Here is a 13,620-nt window from a genome sequence, read left to right on the forward strand (position 1 = left end):
AAGCAGAGAAAAAGTACACTGAACCCTGGCTGGTGGGATTGAGCGCTGGCTGGCCTGTAAACCGAAAGGTCACTGGTTCAATTCCCAGTCGGGGCACTTGTCTGGGTTGTGGACAAGTAAGAGGCAACCTATTGATGTATCTCTAATACACAATGTTTCTCTCCCTTTTTTTCTCTCTCTTTTCCCATCACTCTAAAAATAAATAAGTAAAGAGATGGATAGATAAAAATTTAAAAAAGAAAAAAAGTACATTGAAAAGTACTAAAGTATTAGGCTTTTTCCTTTAAAAATAGTTTACTGCTTATAAAATACAATAGGAATGATACCAGTTGCAGAAACTAATATTTTGGTGCTATGATTTTACAAAAATAATATTGTGATATCACATTAATGTGATATTTTAATTAATAATAAATATTTCTGGCTTGCTTTTCTGTAAATTCAGTTATTAGGTCATCAATTCATGCCTTTGGCAACTTCATTTTAAATGGATATAATTTAAAGCAACATCGGTCACATTTTGCAAATATAAGATCCTGAAGGAGATTTGAAAATTTTTATTTTGAGAAGGATCCTTCTGCTGATGCAACCATTACTGCAGCTGTTAAAAGTGTTAATTAGTTATAGTATTCTATAGGTTTATATTAAGTAGTATTATATAGCTGTGGTATTTTAAAGTTAACATTGGGTTAACTCTCTGATAAAATATTTTAAAATATAAATTTTACTACTCTAGAGCTGATTATTCTTAAAAAACAATTTTTCTATCAAGATTTAACTCTCATACAAGTCAGTTGCATGTAAGTCTAAATTTAATTTTAAATGCAAATTTACATAATTGCATTTTAATGTTTTCTTTTACTTGTCCTGTAATTTGTGAAGGTCATACAAGAAAATGAAAATGACTTCATGGTTTGTATTTAATTCAAACACCTATTTATGCATTCTATCACTATTCTATCACTATCTCTTCAATTAGGAGGAAAAATTATTTTTAAATTTTTCTTCCTTGTTGATAACTACTTTATCCAAAGTTTCATGTAAAAATAGTGTTCTTTTACATTTAATGTGACAATCTTTAGACTTAATGTCTGCCCTGACTGGTGTGGCTCAGCTAGGTGGGTGTTCTGCGAAGCGAAAGTCACAGTTTCAATTCCCTGTCAGGGCACATGTCTAGGTTGGGAGTTCAGTCCCCAGTCAGGGTGCTCATATCGATGTTTCTCTCCCTCTCTTTCTCCCTCTCTTACCCTCTCCTTAAAAATAAATTAAAAAAAAAAGCAAAAACAAAAAACGCAATTTCTACTTCTAAGCCTATAGATAGCTGTTTTGTAATGTTGGGCAGTTTTCGTAATTAGAGATTCTAAACTCTTTGAAGAATCCTACCAACTGCCTTATGTGTTTTATTGCGATGTCTATATATATACATTTATTTTGTAATATTTTACTGACAAAGATTATTGCCTGATTGCTGGCATTTCCTGACAGTGCTCAGGCCAGGGATCTAATATTTGTGGAGATCCCACAAAAATAAGTTCTGGGGATTGCCTGGCAAGCTCGCCTCCCACTGATAGTTCCCATGCTGCCCCTCTCCTCCTCTAGGGACATGTCCACCAACGATGCTGCTGCTGCCGCCATGCTGGCTTCAATCTGAGCCCAGGTCCAGGTTCCAGCCATTGCCTTGGGACTCCACAGAGTCACAGACTGCTCCAGGTGCCCCCATGCACAACTGACATGCTCCATAGTCTCATTGGACTATAAACTTCATTTATTTTGCCAAGTAAAATTAACTTACAAAATGAATGTCTATTTAAGTAACATAAGCAAAATCACATTTTTTGTAATCCTTTCCATATGTTACTTGATGATAAATTATAATTTCCACAAATATATTATAAAAGTTCTGCTATTTTGATATATATGTAAAAAACTTTTAAAACTTTCAATAGGTTATGCCCTCTGATGTTTAGTTTCCACCAGCTCTGATAAACAGATCTGCAGTTTATGGACATCCATGCTCTCCTGTGGCAGGCCCAGGCTGTGACCTTCTGTGAAAAAGAACCTAAGTGAGAATTTGTTTTCAAGACTCACCATTTCTGTACCACTGGACCTCCGGCTGGAAATGCTTAATTTCAGGAGTGATAACAACACGGCAGCCTAGACTCAGTGTCTCACCCTCTCTACCAAAAGACACATCAAACTTGTCATCAAAGTGGATCTCAAACTTGGATGCATAACCATAAGGGGTCACAGCAGCTGGGTACAACAAAAACAAATATCAGTAATTTATTTCCTCTCATCAAAGAGACATAAGCATTTTAATAAGCACTGGCAGAGAGCACTCACAACAAACACCGACCAAATGGTTTATCTGGGCAAAAACTAAATCTTACAAAAAAGTACACAGCATACAGTATTCCTTCACTTCTCACGGTATTACAGTCTAGACCCTGCCCCCCGCGATAGGTGAAAATCTGTGAAGTAGGAACCTTAACATTTATTTTCGTATTTATATATATTTTAAGGCTTTATAAATTTTTTCCACACACTTATAAACTATTCCCAGTCCCTTATTAACCTTTCCCATTCCCTTATTAACCTTTTCCACACTTTTATAAACACTATTTATGTTCTTATATTCTACACTCTTAAACCTATGTAACTTTAACAATGTACACATACAGTACCGCAAAATCCCGCAATACAGCAAAAAATCCGTGATAAATAATTAAATATAATATTTTTAAAATCCCGTGATACAGCGAGGCCACGATAAGTGAACTGCAATATAGAGAAGGACTACTGTATTCACATGTCATTATGAGAAACAGAAATTCTATGTATGAAAGTACTTGCTTCATTGGTCAGAAAAGTTTACATATGATTAATAGAATTTAAAGGTCAGGTTTAATGCTTTATTTAAAATGTAAATTAATATCACATTTACCTTAGATTTAAGTAGTTAGCAGAGATATATTCAATACACATGCACTTTTTAATTTTAGATTCTGTGTTCATTTAAACTGCTGCTTGTAATTTTGGAACAAATAGCCATATCAGTCCTAAAAAATGAGTTTTTCAGTTAGTTGTTTTAGTTTCTTTAATAATCTAAATTAAAAAATATATTATAAGAAATGCCAATGGAGAATACTAAAAGGTTTAAAGTATTGTAAATTAAAAAATATTTTTTTCTTAAAAATGTCTTATTTATAGATTGTGTAAATGCCTGCATCATAACCTCTCCCATGTTTTATTTTTTCTTTTCTCAAAGAAAAGGCTTGAGAAAGTAATGACTATTTATTTATGGATTATTATAATGCCAGACACACTACATTTGACATCATCTAATCCTTGCAAAAATGCCATGACATAGATATTAGTTTTTCCTCTTTTTCAGATGGGGATATAGAAGTTCACAAATATATGGCTAATCACAAGGGTTCAAAGGTTTCACATATGAAGTTAAAGTTGAAACCCATACCTGCCCAACTCTAAAACTTAGGCCCTTTCTCTCATGCTTCATCTCTCTCTCCCTCCGATTTGTTAATATTAATTTGAAAAAGCAAGCTAACATTTATTGAGTTCAGCTTGCGCCAAGTATTGTTTCAAGTGTTTAATGTCTATTAACTCAAGCCTCATAAAAACCATATCAAGTAAGTGCCATTACTATCTATTTTATAGATGAGGGAACAGCAATATAGGGAGACTAAATAACTGTTCACATTCACCCCACAGAGCCAAGATTTATGCTGTCAGGACATCTCAAGAATTTGTGCTGTCAACCAATACATGATGTCTTGAATTTGTGTATTTCCAGGCAACACAATAGGGAAATAACTTCTCTTTGAAGCATGTTTTATCTGTCCCACTTCTATATGATGATGTCCCACTGAAATCAAAAAGCAAAACAACTTGATCAGACCTTCCTCATTAGGAAGCAGGGCCAGTTCCAAAGATGCCTTGGGGAGCAAAGGTAAGGGTTGCAGTAGGCCTGAGGTTTAGGGGTTGGCAAATCTGTGAGCTAAAGCTAGACTGCTTCCTATTTTGTAACATTAAGAATGGTTTTAATATTTTAATGGTTGAAAAAAATAAAAAGAAGGATGAGATTTTGTGACATGTGAAAAGTGATAGGAAATTAAAATTTCAGTGTTTATAAATAAGGTTTTATTGGAACACAGCCATGTTTGTTCATTTACCTACTGTCTGTGGCTACTTTTGCGTTACAATGGCAAAGCTGAGTAGTTGTGACAGAAACTGCATGGCCCACAATCTAGTCTTTTACAGAAAATGTTTAGAATATGGTTTAAAATTAGAAAGACCAGGTTATAAATCCCTACTCTGTCACTATATATATTCTTGTCCCATTATTTAATCTCTCTAATCTGCTTTTTCATCTGCATGTCACAGATAAAAGGGTACCTATTTCATAAGCTTTGGGAGAGCATTAAATCAATCAATGCATATAAAAAAATGTCTTAATACAGTGTCTGGCACAACTAATCAATACATATTAACTATTAGAACAGAACCAACAGCAGGGAGCTTTATCTATGATATTTACCAGCATATTCTAAGCACCTAAACTAGTACCAGCACATAGCAGATGCTCTATAAATATTAATTGAATAAATTGATGAGTCCTCTGTTTTCTGTGTTGGCAATAATTGCAATTAATTCAGGGTCCAATCAGAGGAGGCTCAGAAAGATTAAGACGTTAGAGAAGTCAAGTTGAGCTAGGCTTTCAGTCCCTGACTTGATGGAGAAGAGGAAAATGGGAGGAACGTGGATGATGATAAAGTGGTAGTGGGAATGAAAAAGATGCATTCAGAAAATTGTGTGATGATCAATAGGCTAGTTTTGGGGACACTGGGAGATAAATCATAGTTTCAGGAGTTCCACCTATTCTGTATCAATATAAATCAAATGATAGAAGGACATGATTTGGAATGTGCTCCTCCCTCACTCCCACTCATCATCCCTTCCTACCTATGGTATTGATGCCAATTATTATAATTGGAATATTAAAATTAGAAGCTATTTTATAAAATTGATAGAGAAAGTCATCTACAGACATCAAACTAATGAGTTAGGTGAAAATCTGACCCATGAGAGTATCTTCATCAGTCATTTTCAAAACTACCACTTATTTTTTAATGCTTGGAAATTAAGAAGTTAGGGTTTGGCTACTTTTTTCAGTCTGAGCATTGTAAGCATCAAACTACCATTTGGATTTTCTTTTTATTGCTTCCCATGGAAAAAGAAGTTTTAATGTAGATGAAATAATTAAAGTTTACAAATTCACAAGTTACTACTAATTGGAATATTTTTTAATAGCTTGTAATTTAACCACATTTAGACTTCATTTTATTTATTTTTCTTATTGTTATTTTTTAATTTTAGTTTTATTGTTTTTATATTACAGTTGTCCCACTTTTTCCCTCATTGCTCCCCACTACCCAGCCCACTCCTTCTCCCACAGTCAACCTGTTGTCCATGTCCATGGGTTATTTATACTAGTTCCTTTACTAAACCCTTCCCATACTTATTCCCCTTCTCTCCTTTACCCTCTCCCTTGTAGATGTCATTTTAAATTGTACTTCATAAATAAATAAATTCATTCATTCATTATTGAATAGCTACTCTTTGTGAGATGCTGGGGTTTAAAGGTGAAAGATCCAGCTTTGCCTTCAAGCAGCTCATGAGCCACTGGGAGAGAAAAACACAGAACAGTTAACAGTGTCCAGTGTGATAGATGTTATTATGGAGGTGCCGTGGACTCACCAGGGACACCCAACTCTGAATGGGTGGGGTAGGGGTGGCAATGGGGGTCGACACGGATTTCTCAAGGAGATGATGCTGACCTGGATATTTAAGGAAGAGTAAAGCTGCTCTGGCACAGTCCAGACTCGTGTGTGTGTGTGTGTTTAAATCCCTGCCCAGGTTTGTGTAGTGATCCTTCTTATTTTATGCAGAAAGTCATAAAAGTATTTGTCTTTTTTAACCCATCATATCTCGGCTCTTATAAAACCTGAACAAAGATATTATATTCAGAAAGAGAATAGTAACCAAAGAATCTAAAAATATAAAACTAACCATAGACAGCTATTATATAGATATTTAATACCAGCATGTATTATACACTATGCATTTATTTCAGCATTATATAATAGCTTATTATGCTGTTTTATTCTTTTATTTTTTCTATTTTTATTTTATTTTTTAATTAATTAATTAGTTTGTTTCTTTGTTTGTTTGTTTTTAGAGAGAGGAGAAAGGAGAAAGAGAGGGAGAGACACATCACTGTGTGGTTGCCTCTCACTAGCGCCCCCCAACTGAGGACCTGACATGCAACCTAGTCATGTACCCTGACTGGGAATCGAACCAGCAACACTTGGCTCGCAGGCCGATGCTCAATCCACTGAGCCACAGCAGCCAGGGCCGTATTTTTCCTATTTTTTAAAGTCAGTTTTACTAAAACATTATTATATCCAGTAAATTTCACTCTTTCCAGTGTACAATTCCATACACTTTTTCTTTTTTTAATTTTTCAATTATAGTTGACAATATTATATTAGTTTCAGGTGTACAGCATATTATGCTGTATTTTAAACGGAGATGGCACTTAGAAAATATATTTTTAACTTACAGCTGAGCGGCATGGTAGAAGCCCCAGTATGGAAGCAAGTCTCATCAAACTCTCCCTTATACCCTAGAAAAGAAAGCAGAAATGCATGTGAACTGCTTTTTGACTTATTTACCTTTTAGCAGTGAGAATAATTATAAAAAACACATTTTGAAAAAAACAAGTCCAGCAAACCTACTCTTTACCACAACTGAGGCATATGCTGAAAGCTCTCCTTTAACATTCATTGCTGAGGCCCGGTACTGAGCTGTGTCCTCAAAATCGCATCTGAAAGAACAGATAGAAATGAGTGGCCATCACAGTGATACTCCTTGTAATTAATAGCTATTCCTTCAAGGATTTCTTTTCTACCATGACACACTGCGTATCAGTGGGTAACATGTGGTTCTAAGGAACTCTTGATGAAGCTACTCTCTCTGATCTGGTTCCCTGTGGGATTTTATGTAGTTCAAGAGATTTACTGCAGGTTCAAGCCAGCAGCACAGAATAGGAGAAGACCTATAGTCCATTGCGACCCTAGCCCAGGTTCATTTATAATGTCTAAGAAACGCCAACAAAATGCTCAGCACATATACTACAGCATGAACGAGATTATAATAAACTGGGGCACAGCCTCCCCACTGGCTTCCTTCAGGGTGAGTTCAGTCTGGGGGCAACAGCACAGCAGACAGAGAAGCAAACAGCCTTTCCTTGCAGACTTTCACAGCCTCCCTGAGCCACAGGCCAGGTCCAGGTGGGCCTAATGTGTTGTTCTGCGTTCTAGACTCAAAGTACAAACAAGTTATTTATCCCTTACTTCTACTAAGGTTCAGGGCACACCTGGAGTTTCGGCTCACGCACAACACAAGAACTGTCATTTGGAAGTTCCTCTGAGTTACAGTACAAACATTGGGATGTCTTTAATAATGGAGTTAAGGAAGCCCTGGATGCTGTGGCTCAGTGGATTGAGCATCAGCCTGCGAGCCAAGTGTTGCTGGTTCGATTCCCAGTCAGGGCACATAACTAGGTTGCACATCAGGTCCCCAGTTGGGGGTGCAAGTGAGAGACAACCACACAGTGATGTGTCTCTCCCTCTCTTTCTCCTTTCCCCTCTCTCTAAAAATAAATATATAAAACAAACAAATAAATAAATTATTTTAAAAAATAATAGAGTTAAGGAGATAATGATCTCACAGAGAGATAAACAGGCTAAGATTACCAAGCAAGTTGTTTTGTGTCCTATAACTACCAGTTTCTGTGTTGTTCATTGACCCTGTAAGTTTAGTTTCACTTCTATAAGCTTATTTTTTGTTGAAATTTTATAGACATCAACAGAACCCTGGGAAGGTCAATACAGTTGTCTTTTCCATAATTTTAATTATCAAGCAACCACGTAGCACACTGTTTGTTGTTGTTGTTGTTGTTGTTTTTTTAAGTAGAACCACCGGCTGGCAGAATTGATGTAACTTGAGGTGAGGGTCAGAGCTTGGTGAATGTCACAGGGTGCCAAGGTGCTGTCTGAAGCTCAGCTTCACATGTATCAATTGCTCTGCTGAAGAGAAGCCTATAAATCTCTTAAAATCAGCATGATGTAAATTTTACTTCGGTATCTCAGCATGTCATGGTTTTATGAGAACTAAAATGTTTGGAGCTTGTTTAACTTTTTTATCGACATAACTAGGCTTGAATTTCAAAAACCATTTTCGGAGACATGATGAACTTTTGAGGATTTGGAAATTTTGACATGGGTTCTGCTTTCAAATTTTGCTTTGAGTTTTGCTTTAAAAAATCCCATGTCCACCCTCTCTGCATCTACAGGTTGATAGTGTGGGTGCATTGTTTTCCACAGTTGCTGGTGAGCTGACTTTCATTGCCAACCAAACCAACCTCCAAGGACTTTACTGATTAAAGGCAAAAGAATGTGACGATGATGATGTTGACTTAGAACTCTGAAAGGATAATTGAATATAAATGTCTATTTATGTAACTTATTTTCTTGCTGATGTCTAAGAAAAACTTGCCAGTAGATAAAAGGATAAATAAAAATATGCAAATTATTATTTTCTTAATATCTTTGACTAAATTCAAACATACTATCACTTTAGTAGGTAAAGTGGACTTGGCAAGAATGAGTCATACAGTCACTCTGAGCTGGGCACCTAGAGAAGCCATGCATGTTCATGTCCCCACTGTGATCGTGCTGCACTGGGGCAAGGGAGGAGGGCAGCTATTAAATGGATGAGTGAGGTACCACCCGGAGTGATTGTAAGGCCACACACACAGACCGTGATGTCCTCTTACTTGTTAATCTCCAGCGAGTGCATTCCATATCGACTTTCTATAATATACTTTCCAGGGTTTGCATGGACATTTATTGGCACCTGGTTTTTATACCTATGAGACAATGGCAACAAGGGGGAAGTAAGTTGAAGTATAAATAGCTTCATGATTAAAAGTGCACACACACACAATTTTTGTTCTTGAGGGAACATCTGTAAACCCAGCACCGAGGTCAGCAGCAGCACCTGTTCAATAAAGGCAAATCTACGGTAGACTAAATAAAATGCACAGTTAATACAACAAAACTTCTCACTGTATCTACTTTCTTGTCCATCACAAAAATTACATGTAAAAAGCAGAACATTCATAACAATGTGATTGAATCTTGCATATGTAATGTTGAGTGGAAGAGCCAGACACAAAAGAGTACACAGTGCAATGACTGCATTTATAAAAAGTACAAAACCAGAAAGGACCAATTCGTGCTGCTAGAAATCAGGAAAGTGATTTCCCCCTGGGGTTGGGGGACGGTAGAAAAGTGGGTGAGAGAACATGAAGGAAGCATCTTGGGTGCTGATAATGGTTGGTTTCTTTTTTTTTTTTTTAATGGTTAGTTTCTCGATTTCGGTGCTGGTTACATGGTTATGTACAGTCTACAGAAATTCATCAAAGCTCTACATTCATATATAATATGCACTTTTTGTCTGCATATTATATACTTCAGTAAAAGATCTGAATAAAAACTTAATCATTGTTGACATGACAGAGAAGTTTTTATGCTGGGGGTTTTGTTGTTGACTGTGTAGGATGAAAGAAAAACATTCTTCCTACTAACATTCTTGCCTGTTGTTAAAAAACAATATGATTATATTGGAAGCTCATTATAATTAAGTGTTTTATTCTGTCATAAGCAAGCATGGCTCTTAGCTTAGAACTTAAAATATTAATCATAAAAAAAACTTCTGAGAAATAAAAGCTGAAAGATTGATGGCCTTTTTCTGACTGTCCTACGACTCTCAGGCCTCAGAGAGTAAGGCAACAGCAATGGTTCTCAACCTTCCTTATGCCACGACCCTTTAATAGAGTTCCTCATGTTGTGGTGACCCCAACCATAAAACTATTTTCGTTGCTACTTCATAACTGTAATTTTGCTCCTGTTGTGAATTGTAATGTAAATATCTGATATGCAGGATGTATTTTCATTGTTACAAATTGAACATAATTAAAGCATAGTGATAATCACAAAAACAATATGTAATTATATATGTGTTTTCTGATGGTCTTAGGCAACCCCTGCGAAAGGGTTGTTCGACCCCCAAAGGGGTCGCGACCCACAGGTTGAGAACCGCTGGGCTACAGGGAGAAACTCTTCCTGAGACACAGTCTCCCAAGTCTAGAAGTGGCACCTTGATTTTTTACCATTCCTCATGGTCTCAATAGCCAGTGGCTATGGTGCCAAACCAGACTCTCCTGCTTAAGCCATTTCCTGCCCAAAGGAAGAGCTGATTTTACTTTTTTCCCTTTCAGACACCCCACTTTACGTGCACAGATAACATAAATAACACTAATAACCACAACTGACACAGAGCATTTACATAGTATGAGCCAGGCAAGGTTCAAAGCACTTTATGAATAGATTAGTAAATTGAACCCTCATAACAACCACATGAGGCAGAAATATTTCTAATATAATTTTCCAGAGGAAGAAACCAAGGCGTGAAGAGGTTAAGTAACTTGTCCCAGTTCACGGTTAGGAATAGCAGAGCTGGGATTTGAACCCAGGCAGTCTGGCTCCTGACAACATACAATGCTTCTATTTTCCAATTGTTCTCTATTTAGCTACATTTTATTTCTTCAGACTTTTGGAAATGGTAATAGGAGATTTGGGATCAGGGAGCGTGGTGGAAAGGAAGGGTGCAAATAATCTTCAATCAGTTCCTCTCTGCAACTTGCACACTCACACGCTCATGTGCCCTACAGGCTCTGTCTATGTCACTGAAACACATATCAATTGCCTATACTTTTTAAAATGCATCACTCTCCTCCATTTAGCAAAATCCCAACTGATCCTTCAAGGTTTATATCAAATGCCACTTCTTCAATAAACTCTTCCCTAAAAAAACACATACAATATTAATTTTTCCTATTTCTCTGCATTGGCATTACTTGGATCAAATTGCAAGATATAACACTTATTCAATTATGGCTGAATATGCATCACTTCTACTAAGCTTCCAGTGCCTTGAGGATGGGGATTATATCTGGTCCATATTTACTTCTACTCCCACTCTCAAGGAAATATGAGTCATAGGCACATTGTAGGCACTCAGTATTTTTTAAATTGGACTGAACAGAGTTACTGTGTAATGCAATAGATTAATTATAGCTTCATAATTTTTGACCAAAGGAACAGAGTTCTCACAAACATATACTTCATGATATGGATAACTCAAAATAAGTGCGTATGAAAACAGTAGCTTGAGGCTCTTTGTGCCTCAGTTCTGAGAGGGCTGGACTGGCTTAAGAATTACAGTTACATGTATGATGTCAGATGGGTACTAGATTCGTATCGGGATGATCACTTCATAAGTTATATAAATGTCTGGTCATTGGGTTGTACATCTGAAATTTATTTAATATTGTATATTAACTGTAATTGAAAAATAAAAACATTTTGCAGCTCCCAGGGTTGCTTCACCTTCCTTGCTCTACAGTACTACCTGACTTCGCTCCTTGATGACTTTTCTAATGTGACTACCTGGCACATGATTTTGGCTTAGAACACACACACAACTTTGAGGATCTTCTGATCTTTCCTGTGGTACTCCAGATGTTATTGTAAGAAACACCTGTTTTAAAGCAGCAGACAAGGAGTAAGTTAAGAAGCCGTTCAATTCTATCCTCCAAGGACTTCACCAAGGCATTCAGGTTCATGGTCACTTGAGATTGGCTGTCTTCAGCATTAAGTCAGGGAAGGAAGGAAGGGTATGTGACCTGCTCTTTATATGCTTCACAGCTTGTTATTTCTGGAAAGTGAAATTCCAAACTGGCCAGTCATCAGCTAATTTTGGAAAGCAATTTACGACCTGAGATTATCTGTCAAGAGGTTTTTGGAATTCTTGTGAATATTCAGATTTACATTATTTTCCTTATCATTTTCATGTAGAGGCTACAAACAGTTATTGAGCTTCCATTTACTATAAGTATTTATAGACTAATACTCTTTATGTGTGTAAAACACACTCAATTCTTTTAAAAATTGCCGGTTGGGATATTGGGCTGACTTTGATAATGAGAGTAACAATGAAAGCTCTTTGGTGGTATAAAGCATGGTCAAGTAAAAGGGCTGCATTCTATTTTTTTCTATCAGTAAATAATGCATACCAAAATTATATTATCATGTTTAATCTCTCCACAAAAATGACTGCTGCTTATATTCCAAACTTATGTCTTGAATAAACAGTCATTACCCACTTCAAAAACCAATTAGCCAGGAGAAATCAATCCCATTTGGATAGATTTTGGAATTACATAAATAAGAAAAATCTAAAATAAACCTCAGATTCTTATCTTGGGAAGTAATTAAAACTTGCAAATAGTTTTTAATTATTTTAAATGTAAGTTGTTTTCCTAAGGTAATATGGTAGAAACTATAAAATTTAAATACTACATTGTGAATAACTATACTCTTATAAACAAATTCAATACATGACTAATGAAATTTATAAAATTCTTATAATTTGCAAAAATAGAAAAAGACTTTTGCAAATCTCTGTTCTTTCTAAGATATATTTCTCATACTATTTCATTCCCAGGTTTTAAATTATTATCATGCCTAAAGACAATTTAAGTACCTATTTTCCAATTACTTTAGGGACAAAGTGAAGAATTCCAAGCATATATTTTCAGTGTCTCACTTGAGGATCTAGCCCAGTAACCACATTTAGGTTTTAAAAAAATGGGTGTTGAGTGAGTGAATGAATGCATGCTGCTCACTAATACCAACATATGTTCCCGTGAGTTTGTGTGAATCTCCCTGCAGACTAAAATACAAATTTCCATTGATAAAATTGACCCAGACTTTGGGTTTGAAATCCAATTAAATCTGGCTCTTATAACTCAATTTTCTCCTTATTTTAAAGGGAACTTTTCTCTTTTACTGTATTTCATATAATTTTTCAAAATGACTAGGCAATACATTTGAACCAGAAGTGTAACAGTGCACAGGAAACAGTTTTCTTCCTCACACTTTCCTGCCTTCTACCCAGCTCTTCCCCACAGTTAACTGTTCTTAGATTCTTACATCTTCTTGCAGAGTTCCTTTATGGAAATAAAACAAACACAGTCCTCCCTTAGTATCCATAGTGGATTAGTTCCAGGACCCCCTAAAATACCAAAATCCACAGATGCTCAAATCCTTTATATAAAATGGCACAGTATTTATATGTAATCTATATTCGCATATAGGCTACAAAGTACACCCCCACATGATCTCATCTGTATGGATTCAACATACTGCTCGGCATGTGACAAACTCAAATTTTGCTTTTTAAAACTTTCTGGGATTTTCCCCCCAAATATTTTCAATCTGTAGTTGATTGAATCTGTGGGTGTGAAACCTATGAATATAAAATTTCCTGACTACACAAACATGAATTTTCCCCTCCTCTTTAAACCGATATATAGCTTATTATACAAGCTATTATATAAATATAGCTTAC

At 36.0% G+C, this 13,620-nt stretch overlaps 1 protein-coding gene across 1 annotated transcript in view; it reads right to left on the reverse strand.

Moving 5' to 3' along the window:
- MYOM1 (myomesin 1) overlaps nt 1–13,620 on the reverse strand; it is a 153,333-nt gene that overhangs the window by 96,757 nt on the left and 42,956 nt on the right. The window contains exons 6-9 of the mRNA XM_090285768.1: nt 8,921–9,013; nt 6,819–6,907; nt 6,644–6,706; nt 2,089–2,253 (exon numbers count right to left, since the gene is read on the reverse strand). Of these exons, the coding sequence (XP_090141894.1) occupies nt 2,089–2,253; nt 6,644–6,706; nt 6,819–6,907; nt 8,921–9,013 (410 nt within the window). The remainder of the gene's footprint in view (nt 1–2,088; nt 2,254–6,643; nt 6,707–6,818; nt 6,908–8,920; nt 9,014–13,620) is intronic.

Source organism: Furipterus horrens, unplaced genomic scaffold (genome assembly GCF_987537825.1).
Source record: "Furipterus horrens unplaced genomic scaffold, mFurHor1.1.pri manual_scaffold_8, whole genome shotgun sequence".
Taxonomy (NCBI): domain Eukaryota; kingdom Metazoa; phylum Chordata; class Mammalia; order Chiroptera; family Furipteridae; genus Furipterus; species Furipterus horrens.